Source organism: Ranitomeya variabilis, chromosome 2, assembly GCF_051348905.1.
Source record: "Ranitomeya variabilis isolate aRanVar5 chromosome 2, aRanVar5.hap1, whole genome shotgun sequence".
Lineage (NCBI taxonomy): Eukaryota > Metazoa > Chordata > Amphibia > Anura > Dendrobatidae > Ranitomeya > Ranitomeya variabilis.
This window is the reverse complement of record NC_135233.1, coordinates 588,074,106-588,097,457: the sequence shown is the minus strand read 5'-3', so window position 1 is coordinate 588,097,457 and position 23,352 is coordinate 588,074,106. Positions and strand designations below refer to the sequence as shown.

General features: G+C 40.2%; 1 protein-coding gene across 1 annotated transcript in view; it reads left to right on the top strand.

Annotated features, from left to right (window-relative positions):
- Positions 1-23,352, top strand: part of CDH8 (cadherin 8) — a 521,626-nt gene that overhangs the window by 360,219 nt on the left and 138,055 nt on the right. Inside the window, exon 7 of the mRNA XM_077288387.1 lies at positions 21,491-21,744. Within this exon, the coding sequence (XP_077144502.1) occupies positions 21,491-21,744 (254 nt within the window). The remainder of the gene's footprint in view (positions 1-21,490; positions 21,745-23,352) is intronic.

Genomic DNA, 23,352 nt, shown 5'->3' with positions numbered 1-23,352 from the left:
CAGTGCCATTATGACTTTGTGAACCAGAAACCCACATACATCTAGAGCTGACCCTGATTCTTCTCTTTGTAAAACTCAGTTTTCCTTAGCCGTACTCTATTATGATGGATTCACGTTGCTCCATTTACTGGACTGTTAATGGTGTGAAACAATGGACTTCCGATAATCGTGTACACGGACACTACAGTACTTATGTTGGTACCAGCATAAGACTTAAAGGGTTTCCTACTACATTTATTACACTTATAAATAAAAGACCCCCATGACTTTGTAAAATAAAGGGGTTATGGTGGTTTTCTATGACTCGTGCCTCTCAAGTTTTTCCTGCTTACTGTGATCAATTTCAATCAGGTAACAACTGTCTCTTAAATAATAACAATTAACAAATGCGATGGTAGTGAAAACTTTTTAAAGATATATTCTCATCTTACACATTTATGGCAAATCTACTAGATATGTTTGATAGATGTGGACCTAACTCTAAATGTCTGATTGATGCGGACTTACCTGTAAATGTCTGATAGATGCCGATCTATCTCTAAATGTTTGATACATGCGGACCTACCTCTAAATGTCTAATAAATACAGACCTACCTAAATGTCTGATAGATGTTGACCCACTTCTAAATGTTTGATTGAGAGAGCTACCTCTACATATCTGATAACTGTGGGCCCACCTCTAAATATCTGTACCTACTGTACCTCTTAATGTTTGATACATACGGACCTACTTCTAAATGTCTGACAGATACGGGCGAACGAACCTCTAAGCGTTTGATAGATGTGGACCTACATTTAAATGTCTGATAGATATGGGCCCACCTCTAAATGTCTGGTAGATGCAGACCTACCTCTAAACGTTGGATAGATGAAGGCCCACCTCTAAGTGTCTGATAGATGTGGGCCCAGACACAAATGTCTGATAACTGTGGGTCCACCTCTAAATGTCTGATAGATGCAGGCCTACCTCTAAATGTCTGATAGATGCAGACCTACCTCTAAATGTTTGATACATACAGACCTACCTCTAAATGTCTGACAGATGTGGGCCCACCTCTTAATGTCTGATAGATGTGGACCTACCTCTAAACATCAGATAGATGAAGGTCCACCTCTAAGTGACTGATAGATGTGGATCCAGCCCCAAATTTCTGATAAATGTGGGCCCACCTCTAAATATCTAATACATGCGGGCCCACCTCTAAATGTCTGATTGATACCTCTAGGACCTACATCTGTATCTAGAATGGGGTTCTGTCTGATGAATCATTTGCTGTGAACAGAGAGGTGATTTTTTTCAATTCACTTCCATGTGAGGTCAGAGGACATAGGTGCAGATCACGTCTCTCCGACTTTTATGGCATCTCCTGTGGACATGCCATATATTACTAAGATGGGAATACTCTTTTAATATAAAGTCTTTCACAAAAGTAAAGAACTGCTTTAAAAAATGACTCAATGACTATAATGCGGTATATAAAGTCTTAAATAAATTCATAGAAGGAACTTGAAGAATAAGAATTTTCTTATATTGATCTACATAAATGATCTGCATAATTAATTTTTCCATGAATATTTCATATTGCTCTTATGATTACTGATACACCACTGGACAAAGAAAATTGAAACTGCAGTGATAACCTCTCTTTCCATTGTCCGGTCTTATCATTAGACATACGGTGTGTATACAAACACAATCTTGAGAGTGGTAAAACACTATCAGAGAAAGAGGAGCTGTATACCTGGAGAGATAAAACAAGAACATAAATCTAGCGGTCCAGGAAAGGAGCTGTAGGCTACAGAAGGTTAGTAAGCATACACATTCTCTAAATCACTGCAGAAGGATCATTACACAGTCAAGTTAAAACAAAGGACCTTCCCTGGTTGATATTCAATAGGAATACATGGTAGTCTGCAATCTATCAAGCTCAATAAATAATTCCTTGTGTTTTTGCTACTTTCACAAAGGTTTAACCGAGGCTCTCCTTATAATTAAGTTAATAATTACCTGCTCGGAGACATGTTCATTTTAGCATTCCGTAACACCTTCTCTTTTAATTAATGTCGTACTATAGTTCAATATAAATAAGGCTCAAGTAACAGAATGCATGTAGAGGTCATACTTCCTTGTGTTAAGGCTTGGCCGCTAAGCATCTTGTGGGTACAAAGGGTGCGTATTAAATATTTACTCATCCCCCATCCTTACAGTTTATGTACGCCATTACTTTTTATGCTTAAATACATTCTATATTAAATAATTTTTTATCAGTGAAAAGCAAATTTGTTGAAATTTGGATTTGTTCCTTCGCTCACGTTTAGCCAGGAAATTTGATTTGAGTTGAATTTATTCAATGTAAATGTAATGTGACTTATTATGCTCTGGAGCCTTTTGGGACCCTGACTTAGGGGTTAAAAAATGTATGCTCACCTTGCCACTCACCTGTCTCGCTAGCCCAAACCCCTAGCATAGTCATTTTCTTCCTGTGCTCATTTCTAGCTTTTATGAAAGATGATATCCTCTTCCATGTTTTCCTGTTCTTCTTGGGAGGTGATATCTCCTTCAATGTCTTCCTGGTGTTCCTAGTAGGTGATATACTCTTTCACATCTCCCTGGTCTTCCTAGCAGATGATATCCTCTTCCACATCTTCTTGGTCTTCCCAGCATATAATCTCCACTTCCATGTCTCCCTGGTTTTCCTAATAGATGATATCCTCTTCCAAGTCTGCCTAGTCTTGCTAGCAGATGATATCCTCTTTCAAGTCTTTCTGGTCTTCCTAGCAGATCATATCCTCTTCCACATCTTCTTGGTCTTCCCATCATATGATCTCCACTTCCACGTCTCCCAGGTTTTCCTAGTAGATGATATCCTCTTCTAAAGGTACCTTCACACGAAACGACATCGCTAGCGATCCGTGACATTGCAGCGTCCTGGCTAGCGATATCGTTTCGTTTGACACGCAGCAGCGATCAGGATCCTGCTGTGATGTCGCTGGTCGCTGAATAAAGTCCAGGACTTTATTTGGTCGTCCGATCGCTGTGTATCGTTGTGTTTGAAAGCAAAAGCAACGATACCAGCGATGTTTTACACTGGTAACCAGGGTAAACATCGGGTTACCAAGCGCAGGGCCGCGCTTAGTAACCCGATGTTTACCCTGGTTACCAGCGTAAAAGTAAAAAAACAAACAGTACATGCTCACCTGCGCGTCTCCCAGCGTCTGCTTCCTGACACTTACTGAGCGCCGGCCCTAAAGTGAAAGTGAAAGCACAGCGGTGAGGTCACCGCTGTGCTGTTAGGGCCGGAGCTCAGTCAGTGTCAGGAAGGCAGACGCTGGGGGACGCGCAGGTGAGCATGTACTGTTTGTTTTTTTTTTACTTTTACGCTGGTAACCAGGGTAAACATCCGGGTTACTAAGCGCGGCCCTGCGCTTAGCAACCCGAAGTTTACCCTGGTTACCCGGGGACCTCGGCATCGTTGGTCGCTGGAGAGCGGTCTGTGTGACAGCTCTCCAGCGATCAAACAGCGACGCTGCAGCGATCAGCATCGTTGTCGCTATCGCTGCAGCGTCGCTTCGTGTGAAGGTACCTTAAGTCTGCCTAGTCTTCCAAGCAGATGATATCCTCTTCCACATCTTCTTGGTCTTCCCAGCATGTAATCTCCACTTCCACATCTCCCTGGTTTTCCTAGTAGATTATATCCTCTTCCATATCTTCTTGGTCTTCTCAGCAGATGATCTCCTCTTTCATGTCTCACTGGTTTTCCTAGTAGATGACATCTTCTTCCAAGTCTTCCTAGTCTTGCTAGCAGGTATCCTCTTCCACTTCTCCCTGGTTTTCCTAGCAGATGATATCCTCTTCTAAGTCTGTATAATATTCCTAGCAGATGATATCCTCTTCCACTTCTTCCTGGTTCTCCTAGCAGATACTATCCTCTTCTATGTCTTCCAGAGCTTCTTAGCAGATGATATCCTCTTCCTTCACTCTGATCCAGCTCTACCTGACTGAGTAGGTCTCTGGCGAAACACATCATGATTTCATTTTATCATAATTTCACGACATCATAAAATGTGCTGACTGAGGCCTTGGATGAAGCATGTTATGGTTTCCTGATGTTGTGACACTACAAATTCATGATGTACATAGCCTGAGGCCTACTCAGAACAAAAAAATTGAGATTTGCCTGAATTTAGGCAAATATTAATATTTTGCAAATATCAATGTGACTTCAATTCACCTCAACCAATTTCCTTATCTTTATTGGTTAACAGGGTCCAAGCACTGTTTTATATTTATTGGAGATATCCAAAATTCCATGCTTATTCTGACAAGTCTATGAATATGTTATTGCTATTATTTTAGCTCGCTTCAATAAATTATGGGGCAAGAGCAAGAATTTTGACCAAAAAAACATGATTTTGTGACACTCTGTCAGGAATTTTTTTTTAATCTGTGTCCATACTTAGTAGTTTTAATGTCATTTGCAGAATTTCTGATGGTTTTAATAGCAATCAGCATGTCTTGAAAATGTTAAGAAATTTTATAAAAATATTTCGGAACCAAATTTCATGAAGTTAAAGAGGTTGTCATCTACACTTAAAAAAAAATCTACAACATTGCTGTTGCTCCTCTGAACTGGTGACCACTGCAGCCAATAAGAGGCCACTGATTGACTGCAGCAGTCAAGTCCACTTGTGCCAGAAGAACAGTCTCCTAGATGTTTATTCTGGCTCAGATAGACGTAGCAGTGGACACTACAGCAGACCGAAGAATGACAAGGGTCTAGTAGGTGAGTATGGGTTTTTTTTGGCTTGTTTTTTTGTTTTCAGTTTTGAAGACAATCAAAGACCCATTTTTAAGACTAATTAAATGTAGTTGACTACCCTTTAAAGAGGTTATCCAGGATTTTTTTTTACTATGTGCCAAAAAACTAACATGCATTTTGTTGCTAACAGAGGCAACTACCTGCCTGGTGAACCTGGCTCAGAGGTATCATAGACCATTCCTGCCAGTGATTGAGCTGCTCTATGCCAACAGAGCAGTTCCTCTTCCTCTGACTTCCAATGTCATGGTGATTGGCAGCTTGCTTTCTGCAGTCAGGCAGCGTGGAAACAGCTATCACAGGATGACATTGGCAGTCACGCCCATGTCAAAGGAAGCAGCTGAATTGCCGGCAAGAGTGGTAGACCGCTGTGTGTCGGCAGAGATTGGTGCTTGGCACAACAGGTTGTTAGTGCTTAGGCACATTTTTTATTTAACAATATCCTTTAAGCATGATACTTCTGTACAGAGATAACACTAAAATCTAGTAACAAAATTAAATACAGGGAAGAACCGATGCTTGACTTAGTTCAAGACCTGAGGGGGTGTTTTGTGAAGCAACGATTTTCTCTTGAATATTTTTTAATACTTGTATGACACACCACCACCCCCAGGCTCTGCACTAGATATAACACAGTATCAGTTGTATCTGGACTGTTCCTTTAATATTTTGACAATGAAAGACCAATGTGTGAGCAACAGCCTACGTATCCTATGACAAGCTGTTATCGCTGATTTTACTGCCTCAAAATAGATTTTATAGTAAAGCAGAGAGAACCAATGCCAATAAAACGGAAAGTAGCAGTCGTTTAGAGATCTTGACATCAGGAAATTTGAAGAAATGAACCTCATTAACAATGACCTTCTTCAATTCTTATTATTTTCAAGCTTTCGGAATGCAAAATACAGTTTTAGCGAAACCTTGATTTAAAATCAATTAAGAGTATCATCACATTTACTCCAGCTTTCTAATAAAAGACGTGGAGTTAGAAAATGATGATGGATGGCCATAAATGAAATAGGTTCATGATGAAGTCGCATTTCAGTTATATCTGGAAGTGGAACATTTTTCATACTACTTATCCAAATGTGGCTTCGTGCCAACGTTTCCTAGTATGGATGGATCTTCATCTGTGTTCTTTTTGGCTTCTGAAAAATTAGACTTTGTACATCAGGAATCTAAAATATTTCCCATCAGAAGTCCATACATTGTGACCAGCTCAAGTCAAGATAATTTGTAGATGCTGGGTGTTACAAGCATATAAGGTCCACATTTTGGCATAATATATGGTCCAAAAATTACAGTAAAATACAATTCCCTTGGAACTTGCAGCGTGAAATTAATTATTTGTCTTATGTATTAAATAATTGATTGAAGTGTCACTTGACACCAGATTTCATACTACAAACTGCATACATTCTAAATATATATATTTTTAAATTAAATTAAATGTAAATAAATGTAATTTAAAAATGACATGTTAAAATGACTGAATAGATGTTTTTGAGAGTTTCTCATAGGCAATTTGAATGTTTAATTTCTCAGAGAAGCAATGCATGGCCTATAAATTTCCTTACACTGACATGTCAGGCATGTCTCTCTCCACAAGGAGGAACATTACTCCTTACACCCCCGTCAATGGTCTCTGATACAGCCAAATCAGATCTCTTGATTTGCACTGAGGAGTGGCAACACCGTGAAACATGTGACTGCAAGTTGAAATTTTGGTGTGGCTTTTATACAAAGTCACATGGCAAGGTTTGTTAAAGGGTCATTATTCATTTGTAGAATTGGTACTTCCAATAGGTGGTACTAGAGTTCAAGTAATCCTTCTATCTGAAGAGGCATTTTGCATATTTGATTTCTCAAAGCAGAATTGCATGGATTATATGTCTCCTTACACTGAAATGTCAGTTATGTAAATCTCTATACAAGGAGATTTGTTACCCCTTAGACTCCCATCTCATGTAAAAAAAGGCATTTTATAATCAAGTCAGTGCTTACCTTAAATGAATTATTACCTATACATGGAAAATTATTTATGAGCGAGGGTCCAGCTAATGGGAACCAGAGCAATTGGCAAAATGGAGCACTTTTATCACCATTAGAATGGAGCGGCAGTGCATACACTATATCGACTATCAAGCGATACGATATTTTTTTGTTTCGAGCAACCCCATAGAGAATGAATGAAGCAGCAATATAGCTTCCATTGGTACAAACGATGAGTAGGCTGTTGGAAATATTAACTCTTTTGGACAAATAATGGTTGTCAAGGGAGAAAGAAATATCGCAAAATGATCAGATGAGTTTAAGAAAAATGTAAAAAGCAATTCTTAACAATGAGATTCTAAATACGAGGTCAGTGCAGCTAACGATCGGGGCAGTAGATGGAACTGAAGCATGTAAGTAGGTTATAGAATTAGTCTTTAAAACACGTTTATGTATAGATTGTTAATCTTTCTTAAAGGGTCATCCCCCCCTAAAAAAATTATCCTTTATCTTTTGGCTATAGGACACATTGCTGATTGCTGTGGGGTCAAACTGCTGGGAAACCCAGCAATCCTAAGATCAGGAAACCTAAGTATGGGAACTTGTAGCTCCATTCATTGTCTATGAGACTGCAGGAAATAGTCGAGTATGGTGATTGCTTTTCTCAGAAAGTCTCATTGACAATGACTGGAGAAGAAATCAAGCATGTGCACATCTGTAACATTTAGGAAAGAGTTGTAGAACCTGATTCTTGGGGTTCCAGAACCCAGATTTTGGCATTGCTAGTGATTCCAGCTCCTTATTATGATCATATCCCTTTGCAATAATACTTACTTTCATAAATATTGGTCGTGAGCATTCTATATACCAAAGAGCAAAATTAAGCAAAAAGAGAAACTTGCCGACAAAGCCTTCAGCCTCTGTCTTATTTCCTAAAGTTCAGTATCATTGAGTTACCGTACTCTCTGGAGCTTTCTGTCAGTCACTGAAGCTTCTATGAGGTTGGCCGTCATAGATTAAATAATTGATCTTTGCCAGCTTGGGTAGTAGTTGAATAAATTAACTCTGAAGTGATCTCCTAGTTTGCCTCAAGGGTCCTAACAGACTGATAGTGAAGAAAATGCTACGGGTGGGCTGCCACTGAAGATCCACAAGGCAGTACTAAGGGACAAGACTTGCTTTCTGTCTCGTTTTAGTTGAATACAGGTTTTAAATGGCCTGAAGCAAATTTTATTAAAATGTGTGTTTAATGAAATATAGTGCAACAGCTCGATGACTTTTACAGATGTAGCTAGAGCTAACCTAAGCTATTTGGTTTGGTGTGTTGTCAGGTGTAATTACGGCAAGTAGACTCCAATAAAGTAAAATTGCATTTTTTTATAAATATTTTACAGAAGTAGTTCTAGTTAATGTGACTAAAGTATCAATAATTCTATCATTATTAGTAAATTTCTTTCTTATCAGCAGATTTTAGATATAAAAGAATCCTGGTTTTTAAATTTTTCTTATTTGTTAAACACTGTAGGAGCCATGTATGACTGCCTCAATAGTTTCAGAAACAGCACCTGTTAGGGTTGGTGGAATGCACCAAATAAATATAATTATAACAATAAGCTGTGTTCGCAACCCAGGGTCCATCGTGCAGAGATGTAACTGCTGCTCAGCAATGGCAGACACAAAATGGCGGTATCGCACCGAGCACATGCGGATTAACCGTCACCCAGTGTGCATTGCGGCAAGCTCTGTTACTTCACAGAGCGCTGTACCGTAGTATATGGACTCCGTACCCCGTTAGCTGTCACAGGGCACAGCAGAATCAGCCCAAGTGAGGTCACAAGACTCAGCCCCTAGGACACGGGGGTGAGAGTCTATCTAGACCCACTATGCGTGCAGTGTCGCACTAGCGATGCCTACACAGAACCGCACTGAGTAAATTTAGTGCACAGAGTGCACATGGTGTCGCACTGGCGATTGCCACTAACCAACACTAGTGGATTTAGCACATAAAGTGTGCGTGGCATCGCGCAGGCGAACACCACTAACAGATGCAAATGCACACCACAATTTTTGAATATATTAGTGCATGGCCGTGCGGCTGTGAGATCCTTTCATAGCTGCAATCTTCCGCTACCTTGCTAATGGACCAATCCGAGCTGCTTGAGGAACTGGGCATGTGACCTCTGGCCACCAATGATTGGTCATCTCATGGGCATGCTCAGAAGGCCAAAAGCAAGACTTAGTGCCAGGAGCGTCTGCTCGCCGCTGACTAATGCTGGTTACTATAGCTGGACCTGGGGATTAGCAGCAACCAGATGCACAGCATTAGCCTGAGCAAGACACTGGGACCAACGTCTCTGCTGAGCAAGATCGTCTGCGACTGAGAAAGAATGGGAGACCGCAGAAGACATGGCTTGAGATTCCCCCTGTGCAGCGGCGGAATCTCTACTATAAGTGTCACAAATCTCTTGTTGGGTGTCCCGGGACTAGGGGATCCTTCCCTGTATCTAATGCTAGGTGCGCCTTAGCTTGCCCTGTTCCCTGGATTACTTCTGATGGTGAAGATGTCAGAGCCTCATGCCTTGCCTTAGCTCCTGAATCCACCCTCAGTCTGTAGCCTTCCCCCACCCAGGGAAGAGGGGAGTAGCAGTGTACCGTCATACACCAACCAGACTAATAAGATAATACGAACAGGGATAAAGGAAAATACCACTCATACAAATATACTCACACATATAACAGAGGAATGCACCTAGGAGTGGAGGATAGGGTAAAACCAAATTAGAAGAAGGAAGGGAATTAGCACACAACCAAAACTTAGCAATAGTCTCAGATAAATCCACCAAAATCCTTATCGAACAGCAACCACAAACCACAATTTTCTAACCATGCAGCATAATGTAACTCTGACAATAAGTGCTAGCCAGGACTAAGTTTATATAGGAGATGGGAGTAGCCAACAGTGAACAGCTGAGAGCCTTAATGCAGGGAAGCTTCCAAGAGCTCTCAGCTGAGCAGATTAACCCCTGTATTGCTAAAAGAAACCTGCACCATTTAATATGAAAGTGAAGTGCTTCTAATCTATACAGGAGTATGAGAAATCAGACAATGTGGTCTTCTGGCTCCTCTCAGTCATGATAAACCTGTGACAATAAGTTGCATGTTATTGAGGGTTTTGCTAACCTGTAGCAAAAATGTAACTAATTTCCATCATGTGAAACAGAAATCTAAATTACATTTGTGGAAAGGTACAAGGGAATACATCTATCTAACCAATAAAGTTTTTTAGTGTGTGATGACTGAGTTTTGTTTAGAAGAGTTGTATTGGAAACTGAGAGAAATCTCTCCAAAATACTCATCAACAATTCAAAACTCCATAAAAGTCACACAGAATCTTTTTGTTGAGTGTTTTTAGAGGAAATGAAGCAGTGCCTCCAAGTTTGCGAGGAGCTATGCATTTCTAAGAAGAATTTGAAGAGTTTCTACTCCAAAACCTCTGTGAAAACCTCTGTGTGCACGTAACCAGTTTCAGCTCCAAAAAGACTGTGTGCACATACTCTAGGACTGATTGTCCATTAACCTACAAGAAATAGACCTTAGTTCAAAATGGCTTTGAGGACTTTTTAGGAATCCTACTGCTTTAGAGGTCCATTATTGTGTCAGTGTCCAGGCTCCCAAAAAATCAAATTTGCCAACTTGACAGACCAGTTCTGTATAAAATATTGTTGTGTTCCTTCAAACCCAATATAGTTTCATTTTTACCTGTTCCAAAAAATTGTTGTCAATGCACCTCTGCTACAAAAATGGATGAGTTCATGCAAATTAGCTTTCTTCCAGAAGAAACAAAGCTTTCTGTCTTGCTAGTGCTAACTTGTAAGTCATTTCATGAGCCATATGACTAATATTTTGACATTCAAATTTGCCAGCTTCTGCAAGTTTTCCAAAAAAATTGATTTGTGGCAAATTACAAGAACTCTATTTGTACTGAAATTAAAATTAATTTAACACCCTGAGGTCTTCAAGAACTGTAGTCAACCCTTTCAAGATTTGAGCTGCACCCAAGGTTATATGAGCCTTCTCTGGCTGATGAAATTTTGTCAAATTAATTCAACTGAATTTGCTTATCGCTACTGAAAATTCAAATCAAACAAGAGACTCTGCCAAATGAAAGAGATCCACACCTGTAGACAGAGGGTAGTCAGGAAGTTGGAAGTGCGATAATAGTTGAGCTCATTGTACAGAGAGGCAAGACTAAGGCATGGTCAGGTAACAGTCCTGGGTCAAATATCAGGATGAAGCATCAAGACAAGGGAGTAAGAAAACAGATAGTCAGAGGCCAAGTCTGGGCTCAGGTACCTGCATTCAGAAGGGATAATTCACATGAATGAATGAATGATCATGACAAATCCTAGGTTTGACAACAAGAGAAAGGTACAATTAGACATAGAGCTAAGCACACAACAAACAATTTAAGCTACAGCTGACACTGAACTGCTCACAGGTAGCCAGTTAAATAGCAAATCACTAAAAATGGGAGGCACCTGGGAAAACACCCAAAATATTGGCCAGGTTGAGTAGCAGGGCTGTCAATCAAAATGGTGACAGCCCAACACACCCCAGCAACAGATTGGATGACTGGACTGTCACTTGTAACCCTGATAGTCCAGCAAACAGCAGATCCCATAAGGTGGCTGATCCATCACTCACAGCAAAGAAGAAACCGTGACACTCACCCGTTCACAGGACGATACTAGTTGGTTGGGCAAGAGGTAATTTCAAGAAGGTCAATAGAGCACTTTTTCTTCATAAGGAGACACGGGATGGCTTTGAGAGTCCTTTAGGCCAGGCAATAGTTCCCATGTAGAAAAAATAGCAAATCAACCAAAATTCAAATTTGCCTGTTCGCACGGGTTTTCCCATGAAATTTGATTCATAAGAAGTTATTTTGCACAAATGTAGTGTCCTCAATTATCCTCTGGGCTTTATTTAGAACTCAGAGCGTAATAAATATAATATGGAAAAATACAAAAAATCCTTATACTCACCTCATCAATCACCCCTTCGGCCCTTCTGATCCTCACTGTCACCTGTCTGGTCCTCATTACATCTTACTCGCACTGATGAGGCCCAGGAGGGAAAAGTGTAAGTGTGCAATAGGTCATGAGTAGTACCACCCCAAACCTCATCAGAGCACAGAAATGTCTGCTCTCTGTGAGAGCCCTACAGATTTAATCTCATACCGTAGGGATCCGACGATGCGACAAGTCTCGGACAGGTATCTGTGAGGGGTGAAGGGGCCGGAGAGGTGAGTATAAGAATTTTTTCTTCTTTTAACCTTTTGATGGCTCTATATGGTTCAAAGATATTGTGGCCAGTGGAAGCAAATTACTAAAAATCTGTATTTTGGAGAATGCAGATTTTTGAGAAATTAAAGTAGAATTCAATTCCACTCTAATTTATAAGCTCATTTCTATTCCTGGGTAATAAAGTAATGCAAATTAGCTCTTTTCGATGAGAAATTCAATATGAAATTCAACAATATACTGTTGTTGAAGTTAAGAGACATTGTTTGAGTAGGAAATACTGTATATATGTAAAAAAAATGAATTTTCATCTTAATAATTAATTAATAATAAGCCTTGGATTAAACAAAAACAGAAGTTTTGGGTGGAATTGTTCAGTAATAACACTAGCATACTTAATACATTTTTTCTCCTAATTCCTGGAAGGTATTTACTTATATCCCTTTAAAAAAAATAGCGCTATGTCAGACTCAGCATCATACAATCTCATTACATAACAGGTGTAGACTTGATCAATAAGAACTATGCAAGTCAGTTAATATCTTTATTCTGCAATGTGTTCCATGTAAGCCTGATATTTGCATATTCATTAGTTCTGGCATTTTACAGCTCATTGTCTCTAGTCTGCAATATCCTGAAAATTTGGTGGATTAAAGCACATTAACTTACTCTCTTATGAGAATCCCAGTTGGGATTTGTATTGTTGTACTTAACGTTCCAATTTTCTTTAAACCTTGATACACATCACCCAAGCTTGTGTTCAGGAAAGAAAAAAATCTGCCTTTTATGGTGCTTTCCTTATTAAAAATGATGAAAATTAAGCTATAATATTATCAAATATGAACGACCTTCTAAGTAAAATGTATTTTGAAGGAGTCGGTGGGAATTTGTGTCCATTTATCCAGAAGAGCATTTGTGAGGTCAGACACAGATTTTGGAGGAGAGGACCCGGCTCACAATCTCCATTCTATTTCATCCCAATGGTGTTGGATTGGGTTGAGGTCAGGACTCTATAAGGCCAATCATCTGGTTCCATATCAACTCCCCCAACTATGTCTTCATGGAATTTGCTTTTTGCCCTGGGAACAACAATGCTGGAAGAGAAAAGGTGCATCTGTTCCCTCAAAGTTGGAAGTTATGCCTGTCCAGAATGTCCTGTATACTGAAGTCTGAGGATTTCCCTTTACTAAAACTAAGAGGCCAAACCCATAAAAACAGCCTGACAGAATTATGCCTCTTCTTACTACCCCCAAACCTTAGAGATGTCAGAATTCAGTAAAAAGGTAACATTCTCCTGACATTCAACAAAGCAGACTTGTCCATCAGAAGCCAGATAGAGAAGTAGGATCCATCACTCCACAGAACACATTTGAGCTGCTCCAGAGTCCAGTGGTGGCCACTTTATAGTACCCTATCCAACAATCGGCATTGTGCTTGGTGATTTAGGGCTGCATGCAGCTTCTCGGCTATGAATCTCCTGGCGAGGGCACATTTTGAGATGATGTTAATATAGTTGGTCTGGACTCTGCAGTTATGGAATGTTCAGTGCATTGCTGAATTTTCTTCCCTCTGCTCCTCGACACTCAGCCCCCCACTTTGTAATTTTACGGGGTCTCCATTTTGTTGCTAAGTTGCTACGTTTCTTTCCACTTTTCAATAATGCCAATCACAGGTGATAATGGAATATTTAGGAAGGGAGAAGTGTCCTGACTACAGATGGAGTGAATTTGTTCGTATTCGGTTCTGAATAAGATCGGCATCGAATATTGTTTTTCCAATATTCGTCAAACACAGCCGAACGTCATTAGGGTCAATGGGAGTACATATTACAAAATATGTTCGGAACCGATAATTAATCATACATTCGCCATAAATCGTGTTCGAATATGGCACGAATATGTCAAAATCAAATTTGTGGTCAAAAACCAAACAAATTTGCTCCTATCTAGTCCTGAACAGATTTTTTTACACCGGCAAAGGCTCCTTTGAGCTCCAGTGAGCTCTTTCTATAACATATTAGTAAGGACAGACTGAATGGCAGGGGCCGAAAGAGAAGGGTTCCCATTGGTTTCAATGGGGTTTGGGTTCTGGTTCCAGTTCGGATACAGTTCTGGCACCAAAAACACATTTTGGAATAAAGTCTGGGTTGAGTAACAAAATCGGAATTTCCACAAGTCTGCTCATCCCTAGTCCTGTTACTTTGGTCCATGTAGCCTAGCTTAACACATGTTGATTTATTTTACTTTTTAGTCTACCGGTCACTTATTGTTACATCATTCTGTCATGTTTAATCTATAACAAAGTGAAAAAATTCCTATCAGTTTGTAAAACCCTAATATATAGGTGACTTCCAATGTAGTTGCCCTTTCTGCAAAAATGGAATCACATCAATAGTTTTTTTTTCCATTTTATGGACATTTTACCATGTCGCTCATTTTTCGATGTAGAGTTAAAGGGGTTTTCTCAAGTTCATAAAGGGGTAAAATTGCATGCAATTTGAAAACACAAGAAACTTTGAAATGTACTCCTTATCCTTTCGTTCTCAAGAACAGTTGGATTTTTTATTTTATAGTGTATGGCCAAGGTTACCAGCCAACCTGTAGTCTCAGCATGACTCACGCAACTCTGAAATTGCCAAAGTTTTAGTCCCCTTGAACCTTCTTCCATGCTGTCTGTGCTAGCAGTGTCAGATTGTGCAGAGTCTGGACCAGAAGCACAACTATGCTGCTGATTGGAACTGTCAATCTTCAGGATGCACTGCCCCTAGACAAGGCAGAAAGTAGATGTTCTCCTGAAGAATAAAACGTACCACCAAAACTAACTTTCTCTACAGTTGCCTTGTTTTTCTTAAAGCAGTCAACATTTGTTGATGTTTCATAAGATCTTACCAGTGACCTCAAAATATTCAAAATATCAACATCTCAATTCTAAGAGTTGGGTGAACTCTCCCAGAATTGGAGTCTACCAAACTCATTATTTTGCTATTATTTTTCTCACAATTATTTTAGTTTTTCAAAACTAACCTCATCAACTAAATGTGCCTTTGTGTCTCGCTAAAGACATTTTATTTTATGCCAGTGACCGAAAAACTGACAGGAAAACCCTACATCTCTATAAAGAGTATCATTTCCAATTTACTATATACAATTGATTAAAAAATGTCAAGAGTCGGTGCCTCACTGACTTTCATGTATGGCCCCGGGGCTTATGCTACTCATCTCTGTTTGGGATTATAGAGTGCCCTTTTCATTTGATGGAATTAGAAATGATGTTCTAGAATTCTATAATGTGTGAGCTTCTAAAGGAGGAACCAAATAAGAAGTAGAATCTAACTATAACAAAGTTATAAAAGTCTTATAGGATAAAATAAGTTATATGTAATTTATTAAAGAGTTTTGACTACCATTTCATCATAACTTAAAGGAACACAAAACACAGAAAAAATATATTAATATATATATTCCAGCACTTCTTCTTTTATTCTCTTCTTCTTTAATCTTATTTTATGTAACATTACAATAAGAGCTGAAAAACATTTAAAATAATCTTCTCTGTGTGTCTCAGAAAATAAGTTATGTCTCTTCCTTCTTCTCCTCCTACTACTCCTCCTCCTCCTCACTGTCTATGTTTGACTGTAATACCCTAGGCTGCAGCAGGAGCCTCTCCCCTCTTGTTTGTTTGTAAAAGGACATAGCTAAACCTTACTCCATTGGTTAAGGGTGAGAAAAGCTAAAGTTGGAATTTAGAAGGATACTAACAGATGTGTTTCTTGAAAGATTCCTATATGTAAATTGTCTCTTCATAGAGGAAGGGGAGTAGAACTCTAGCTTCACTTATTGAAAGCAGCGATCCTAAAAGTCAGTACAGACTCTTTAACGAGCCTTGCAAAATGACTTGGAATAAAAGCCAAACCAGAATCTCAATTTGCAGACACGATATATAAGATCTCATTTGGCTAGGTAAGGCTACTTTCACACTTGCGTCGTGTGACGCAAGTCGCAATGCGTCATTTTGGAGAAAAAATGCATCCTGCAAAGTTGCCCGCAGGATGCGTTTTTTCTCCATAGACTTGCATTAGCGACGCATTGCGACGGATTGCCACACGTCGCATCCATCGTGCAATGGATGCGTCGTGTTTTGGCGGACCGTCGGCACAAAAACGTTCCATGTAACTTTTTTTGTGCATTGTGTCCGCCATTTTTGACCGCGCATGCGTGGCCGAAACTCCACCCCCTCCTCCCCGGACTGCAGAATGGGCAGCAGATGCATTGTAAAACTGCATCTGCTGCCCACATCTTGCAGTAAATTTCACAGGTTCCTTCGGTACATCGGCCCGACGCATTGCGACAGGCCCGTACCGACACAAGTGTGAAAGTAGCCTAAGAGGCTCTGAACTGAGTGCTAATGAGTAACATTTCTCCTTGTGGAGAGTGACAAGCCAAGCCCGGTATGTCAGAGTGAGGAGACTTAAAGGCCATGCCTGCTCTTCTGGGAAATTAAATATTCAAATTTCGTCTTCAGTGAGGAAGAGGACTAGAACATTAGTGTCACCTATTGGAAGCAGCAAATTCTAGTCCTCTTCCTTTCTGAATAAACAATTTGCATATTTAATTTCCCAGAGGAACACAGATGGCTTATAAGTCTCCTCAGTCTGACATGGCTTTTCACTCTCCACAGTGAGAAACATTACCTCATTGACCCCTTGCAAGATTATTATAAGAATTGCTGTTTCCTGAAAATATTACTGCTAAAAACATGCACCTCTTAAGAGTGTTAGGGTTGGTGGATTGCACTAAATAAATATAATAATAAAGTGCAATCGCAACCCGGGGTCCACCATGCAGAGATGTTAAACTGCTGCTAGTGTGAACAATGACCGAACACACAGCGAGCGATTTCTTGCACACACTGAGTTAAACGCCCCTCAGTGTGAACGGGAAGCTGAATTCCAAGCTCTGTTAATCCACAGAGAGGAACAGTACTAAAATAATATTTTTTTCCCCAGAATTGAATGATTCCATAATTTTTCCCCTATGCTTGGTTAAAAAAAGGAACCATTACTGACTACCACATTTTTTGTTCTTGATTTCTTTTAGCATTTCTAAAAGCCAGAAAGTTGCCATTTGAAATGACTGTAGTTTTGTGCCATGTCTGTGATCTGCTTTTGTTCTACAAAATTAAACAACTGAATGAACATCCTGCAAGGCCGGTGATTCCATCATTTTTGCCAGGGGTTGTATTGACTTTAAGAGGATGAGGAAGACAGACAATACAATGCAACTGTTGCCCAAGGCTCCACATATACTTGTATCTTGACTTTAACGCATATATTTAAGTACAACAAAAGTAAATAATTGCTGCAAGGGCTAAAGGGTCCATCTTGACCACAATGATGAAAATGCCTTTGCTAATTCCTCTAAGAGAGATTGTCTAGAATGAAGACCATACAATAAACTGTGATCGGCTTCTTACAAAGTAGCACATGTGAAATTTCTTTAAAATGTTATGGTAGGGGAAATAGACCATTATGCAGTCACATTTACAGGGCTGCTTGGTGCAGTTTTGAAACAAAATCTATTTTTTCTCTACTGTACATGTAGCAGTGCTCAGACTGCTGATCCTTGTTTAACCACGCCCACACCCCTGTTTAACAGCTTTCTGTGTACAATGTACATTGTCAGAATTCTGCCAATCAGTGGTGGGGATGGGTTAGCACAGATTAGCTGGACTGCCTGGCACTTGATGACTAGTCCTGCAGTGATAATTCCCTGCTGATAAAACACTGATCGTATTGAAACTACAGCATGCTGCTGAGCAAGTGACTTCCCAGGAATCAGGCTGTCTGCCACTACATTATCCTGCTCTCATATAAAACCTTATAACAGATTATCTTTAATGTAAAGGGGAGGAGTGTAAAGGAAGTTTCTAGAGGCAGAGCTCCACCCTCCTCCTCATCCAATCTATGTAATGTGTTATGAGTAGCGACTATCATCTCCTGTCTCAGTAATGTAAAAATCTGTCTTCACTCCATACAGATTTTACCAGTGACTTGAGAATTTTGAAAATCAAGAATCAGATTCATGACTAGTGTTGAGCATTCCGATGCTGCAAGTATCGGGTATCGGCCGATACTTGCTGTATCGGAATTTCCGATACCGAGATCCGATATTTTTGTGATATCGGGTATCGGTATCGAAACAACATTAATGTAAAAATGTGTAAAAGAAAGAATTAAAATAAAAAATATCGCTATACTCACCTGTCCGACGCAGCCTGGACCTCAGCGAAGGAACCGGCAGCGTTGTTTGTTTAAAATTCGCGCTTTTACTTGGTTACGTGAATTCCCGGCTTGTGATTGGTCAGGGCGGCCATGTTGCCGGGACGCGGACCAATCACAGCAAGCCGTGACGAAATTACGTCACGGCTTGCTGTGATTGGTCCGCGTCCCGGCAACATGGACGCCATTAACCAATCACAAGCCGTGACGTCACGGGAGGCTGGACACGCGCGTTTTTTAAAAAGTGCGCAAGTCCAGCCTCCCGTGACGTCACGGCTTGTGATTGGTTAATGGCGGCCATGTTGCCGGGACGCGGACCAATCACAGCAAGCCGTGACGTAATTTCGTCACGGCTTGCTGTGATTGGTCCGCGTCCCGGCAACATGGCCGCCCTGACCAATCACAAGCCGGGAATTCACGTAACCAAGTAAAAGCGCGAATTTTAAACAAACAACGCTGCCGGTTCCCTCGCTGAGGTCCCGGCTGCGTCGGACAGGTGAGTATAGCGATATTTTTTATTTTAATTCTTTCTTTTACACATTTATATGGTTCCCAGGGCCTGAAGGAGAGTTTCCTCTCCTTCAGACCCTGGGAACCATCAGGAATACCGTCCGATACTTGAGTCCCATTGACTTGTATTGGTATCGGGTATCGGTATCGGATTGGATCCGATACTTTGCCGGTATCGGCCGATACTTTCCGATACCGATACTTTCAAGTATCGGACGGTATCGCTCAACACTATTCATGACATAAAAAAAAATAAATTACTCTGTAAGCTGTTAGTAGAATGCATGGGCAGCATACATTCTCTTTCTACTTTCCAAACTTGCCAATTTAAAGAGAACTTTTCACCTAATTGTTCTCCTTGAACCAGACACATGATGTAATAGTGGCCATAGAAAGGAGTAAACCGTTTTTGCTTGTTTTCAATTCTGCCTCTCTGTTTCAGAGATATTAGCTATCAAAATATTTGGCACCTAATGCATTACCTTTTGTTAAAGGGAGTTGTCCAGACTTGGGGAACAAATCTGCAGTCACTCTGTTTGAGCGAACTTTGCACACTATCCGGATTTCCGATTTGCATACAAATGAACATGTGCTGACTAGATGTGTGCAGCTTCACTCAATGCAACTGAATTGAGCGAGGATGGACACATCTAGTCGGAATGTATGTAAATCGTATATTTGTGGTCACATGGTCGCAACCTCCCGACATCAGTATCGGAGAATCCTGACAGTGTGCAGTGTGCTCGCTGTTAGGATTCACAAGTCTCCAGTCACATATAGTGACTGTACCCAAAGACTGGACAACCTCTTTAAGTCCAAGAAGGTGTCAGATGGCAACTCATACAGGGAGAAGAAGTACATGCCCCCAATGAAAACACCCTCAATCAGACATCCGATATTTTTCCCGCATGAGAAAATCATCCCAATTATTCTGATCAGTCTCTGATCAGCGTTTCATCAGAGTGTTGTATGAGTGTCATCCTAGTTTCTTGTAGGTAGTGAATTGAAAAAAACAAATTCTCAATTTTTTCCATTCTGACGGTCCATGAAAATCCAACCATGCTCGGATGTCATCCCAGTGGAGTCCAATTTTTCATTTATCCATTGTCTTCCATTGCCAGTTTTTATTAGTCCCTCATATCAAAATCGAACATGTCTTTGATAATTTCCAATGATCACTCGGTTCCGGGAAAAAAATTGAACATGTGGATGGCTCCATAAAATATCACAGATATCATAGACAGCATTCAATGCACAAAATTCAGACATCTGAGTAAGGTCTCAGACTAACGTAATAAGGTGCCAAATACTTTGCTAATGTCTCCACAATGGAGAAGCAAAATAGTAAAAAAAAAACATGTTTTTTTCTGCTCTACAGCCATTATGGTTTTGTGTGTCCAGTATGGCATGAAAAAATTTGGTGAAAGGTCAACTTTCAAAAAGTATTCCGACATATTAAAAAATTACAAAATAGGTTTTAAAATCAAATTCTATGAACAGGAGACATTTACATGTTTCGAGCCAATGCTTAACTTTCTGTCGCTCACGCTAGCAAGCCAACTGCCATCCCCGTCACCATATGGAGATGGATGGTGATTGATACGTTGTCCTGTCTACGTCTTTGCGGAATGTCACAAGTATGTTTCTATATTTGAAGCAAACTTTCTTGACAGACAGGGACAACCTCCTAGATTAGAAGATTTGAATCAAATTGCGACAGCTGATGAGAGATTGACATTTCTCATTTAGCCGCGCACATGCCGTTAGCTACTTTTAATTCCACTTGTTTCTGATATCAGCTGTTTTCTGCAGATTAGAGATGAATGCTAAAAAAAACCCAGAAATAAAATGTACGTGTAAAACTGTTTAAAGCGAGAAGAGGATGGTAGAAGGCAAAAGTTGACATTACACTGATATTACACTATCCGGTCAGAACGTTGAGCAACATGTTTTCAGAACTTCCTTGTAAAAATGCCAAAACGATGAAAATCACAAGTAATGCTATTGTTACAATTGATTTTAAGGGAGTAATAAACAAAAAAAAGTACTCAAGTGTTAAAAAATAATGCACGTGCTAGATAATGGTATATTGCCATGCATAATACTACCGCGGCTTCATGTATTCCCTTGTATTTTATGCATTGTCTAAGAAACACTAAAATATTTATAGCACCCCGAGGCTGTATTAGAATTCACCTCGTTTATTTTTTTTACTGGCGAGTCACTGATTAGGAATTTTAGCAATGTGCCGGTAGAGTAATCACTGATAAACTTTTACTGTCTATCTGTTGCAAAATTGTGACTCTCGAACCGCAGACTAAGGACATTCTGCATATTCCAGCTCAAGAAAGAAAGGTAAAGAGGACAGGGAACAAAAAAGATTGACTTCTTTGAAGCAAAGTAAACAGATATCAATAAATGCCCACACGATTTACAGGCTCGGCCCGAGCGAGCACATGACCGATACTGTGGTTGCATTAAAACTCAGTCAATGTGCTTAAATGAACATAGCTTTCATCCATCAGCATTAAATTCATTTGTTCTTGCCTCTGTGGTCATTAGTAAAAGACATTTATCTTTGTCATTCTTAACAGCCTTTGGACTTCGAGAGCAAAAAATCCTATATACTGAAGGTAGAAGCCGTCAATACTCATATCGATCCACATTTCATCAGTGGGGTCCCCTTCAAAGATACCGCAACAGTCAAAGTTACAGTGGAGGATGCAGACGAGCCACCGGTATTTTCATCCCCTACTTATCTTCTGGAAGTACATGAAAATGCTGCAATCAATGGTGTCATTGGCCAAGTGACCGCTCGAGACCCCGACTCGATATCAAGTCCCATAAGGTACTGTGTCTTGAATTATTCTAAAATTGGAGACATCCATTTTGGAGAGTATCACAAAAATGTCTAGCCAATGTTCATAATCTTAAAACAAGAGATATTAGCTTAGTTAGTTATTATTAGTTGTTGGTCTACACCAGTGTTTCCCAAACTCCACTCCACATGGCACCAAACAGATCTTATTTTCTGGTTTCTTCAGTATTGCACAGTTTTTGATGTCATGATGAGGAAATCCTAAAAACCTGATCTGTTCTTGGCCGCAAGGACTGGCATTTGGAAAACACTGGTGGGCACAAACTCAACTGCACTGGTCAATCACTCACCTCTCTGATCTCCAGGATATTCCAGGAATGTCTTGTGTAGAGTATCTGAACTCTATTCAGTCATTGCTCATTAGACTCTATAATATATTGGAGATATCATGGTCTAACCTCATTGACAATAGTTGCAGTTACCCAACTTCCAAGAAAAGTTGGCCAATGTGTCATGGGACTGCCTGACACTTTACTGATAATGTTGTTGAGAAAAAGGTGACTTTCAATGCTATATAGTTGTGTTCTTTTAGCAGATAAACCACCACCAAAGGTGTCTGGCAGCTATTGGCTGAATGAGCGCAAAGTCAACAGGTATTGAAGTACCTTAGGAATGGAATCAATTGCTGAGATGCTTGCCTACAATAATGAGATATGTAGTGAAGTGAGCCAACATTATTAGAGGGACCATATTTTGATTTTAGCCACTGAAACTCCTCTCTTCTATGTCCCATGCTGGTCTCAATTCATTTAAAGAACACTGTGCCTTCAACAAACATTGCATAGCTGTTGTGAACTGTGTTTCTGGGCTCCCTCTGGTGGTCACTAACGGTATTGTGTTAGGCATGTCTTGTTGCAGGCCTGAGCTCCAGCTGTGTCGTTAAGCAGCGGGTGTTCCCTATTTAAGTCTCCTCCGGACTCAGTCTCTTGCCTGGCATCGTTGTATCCAGACCTATATGGTCTCCTCCGGATTCCTTTCAGTCTGTCTCATGCAAGAAAAGCTAAGTCCGTTTTGTATAATTTGGATCGTTTGCATTTTTCAGTGTCTTTGTCCAGCTTGCTTAATATTTGATTTTCTGGCTCGCTGGAAGCTCTAGGGGGCTGATATTCTCCCTCCGCACCGTCAGTCGGTGTGGGGGTTCTTGAATGTTCAGCGTGGATGTTTTTGTAGGGTTTTCTGCTGACCGCATAGTCCACTATCTATTTTCTGTCTAGGGGTAGTCAGTTCTCCGGCTGGCTCAAGACGTCTAGAACCAACGTAGGCACGTTCACCGGCTGCTTCTAGTTGTGTGTGTTAGGATCAGGTATGCGGTTAGCCCAGTTTCCACCTCCCTAGAGCAGTATTTATGTTTTTGCTATCTTGCCGGAATATCAGAGATCCTCTACCACTGGGATCATAACAGTATGCCAGGCCGAAAGAAAATATTTATTGCATCGCAGAAGCGGGATTAAAAAGAAGTTCTGAGTTTTTTTTTGTTTTTTTTGTTGCTGCAGTTTGCCTAGCTTCTTCCATCCCCTTTTTCTCTGAGTGGCTGGAACTCTGCTGCAGATATGAATGACCAGACTCTGACTTCTAGTG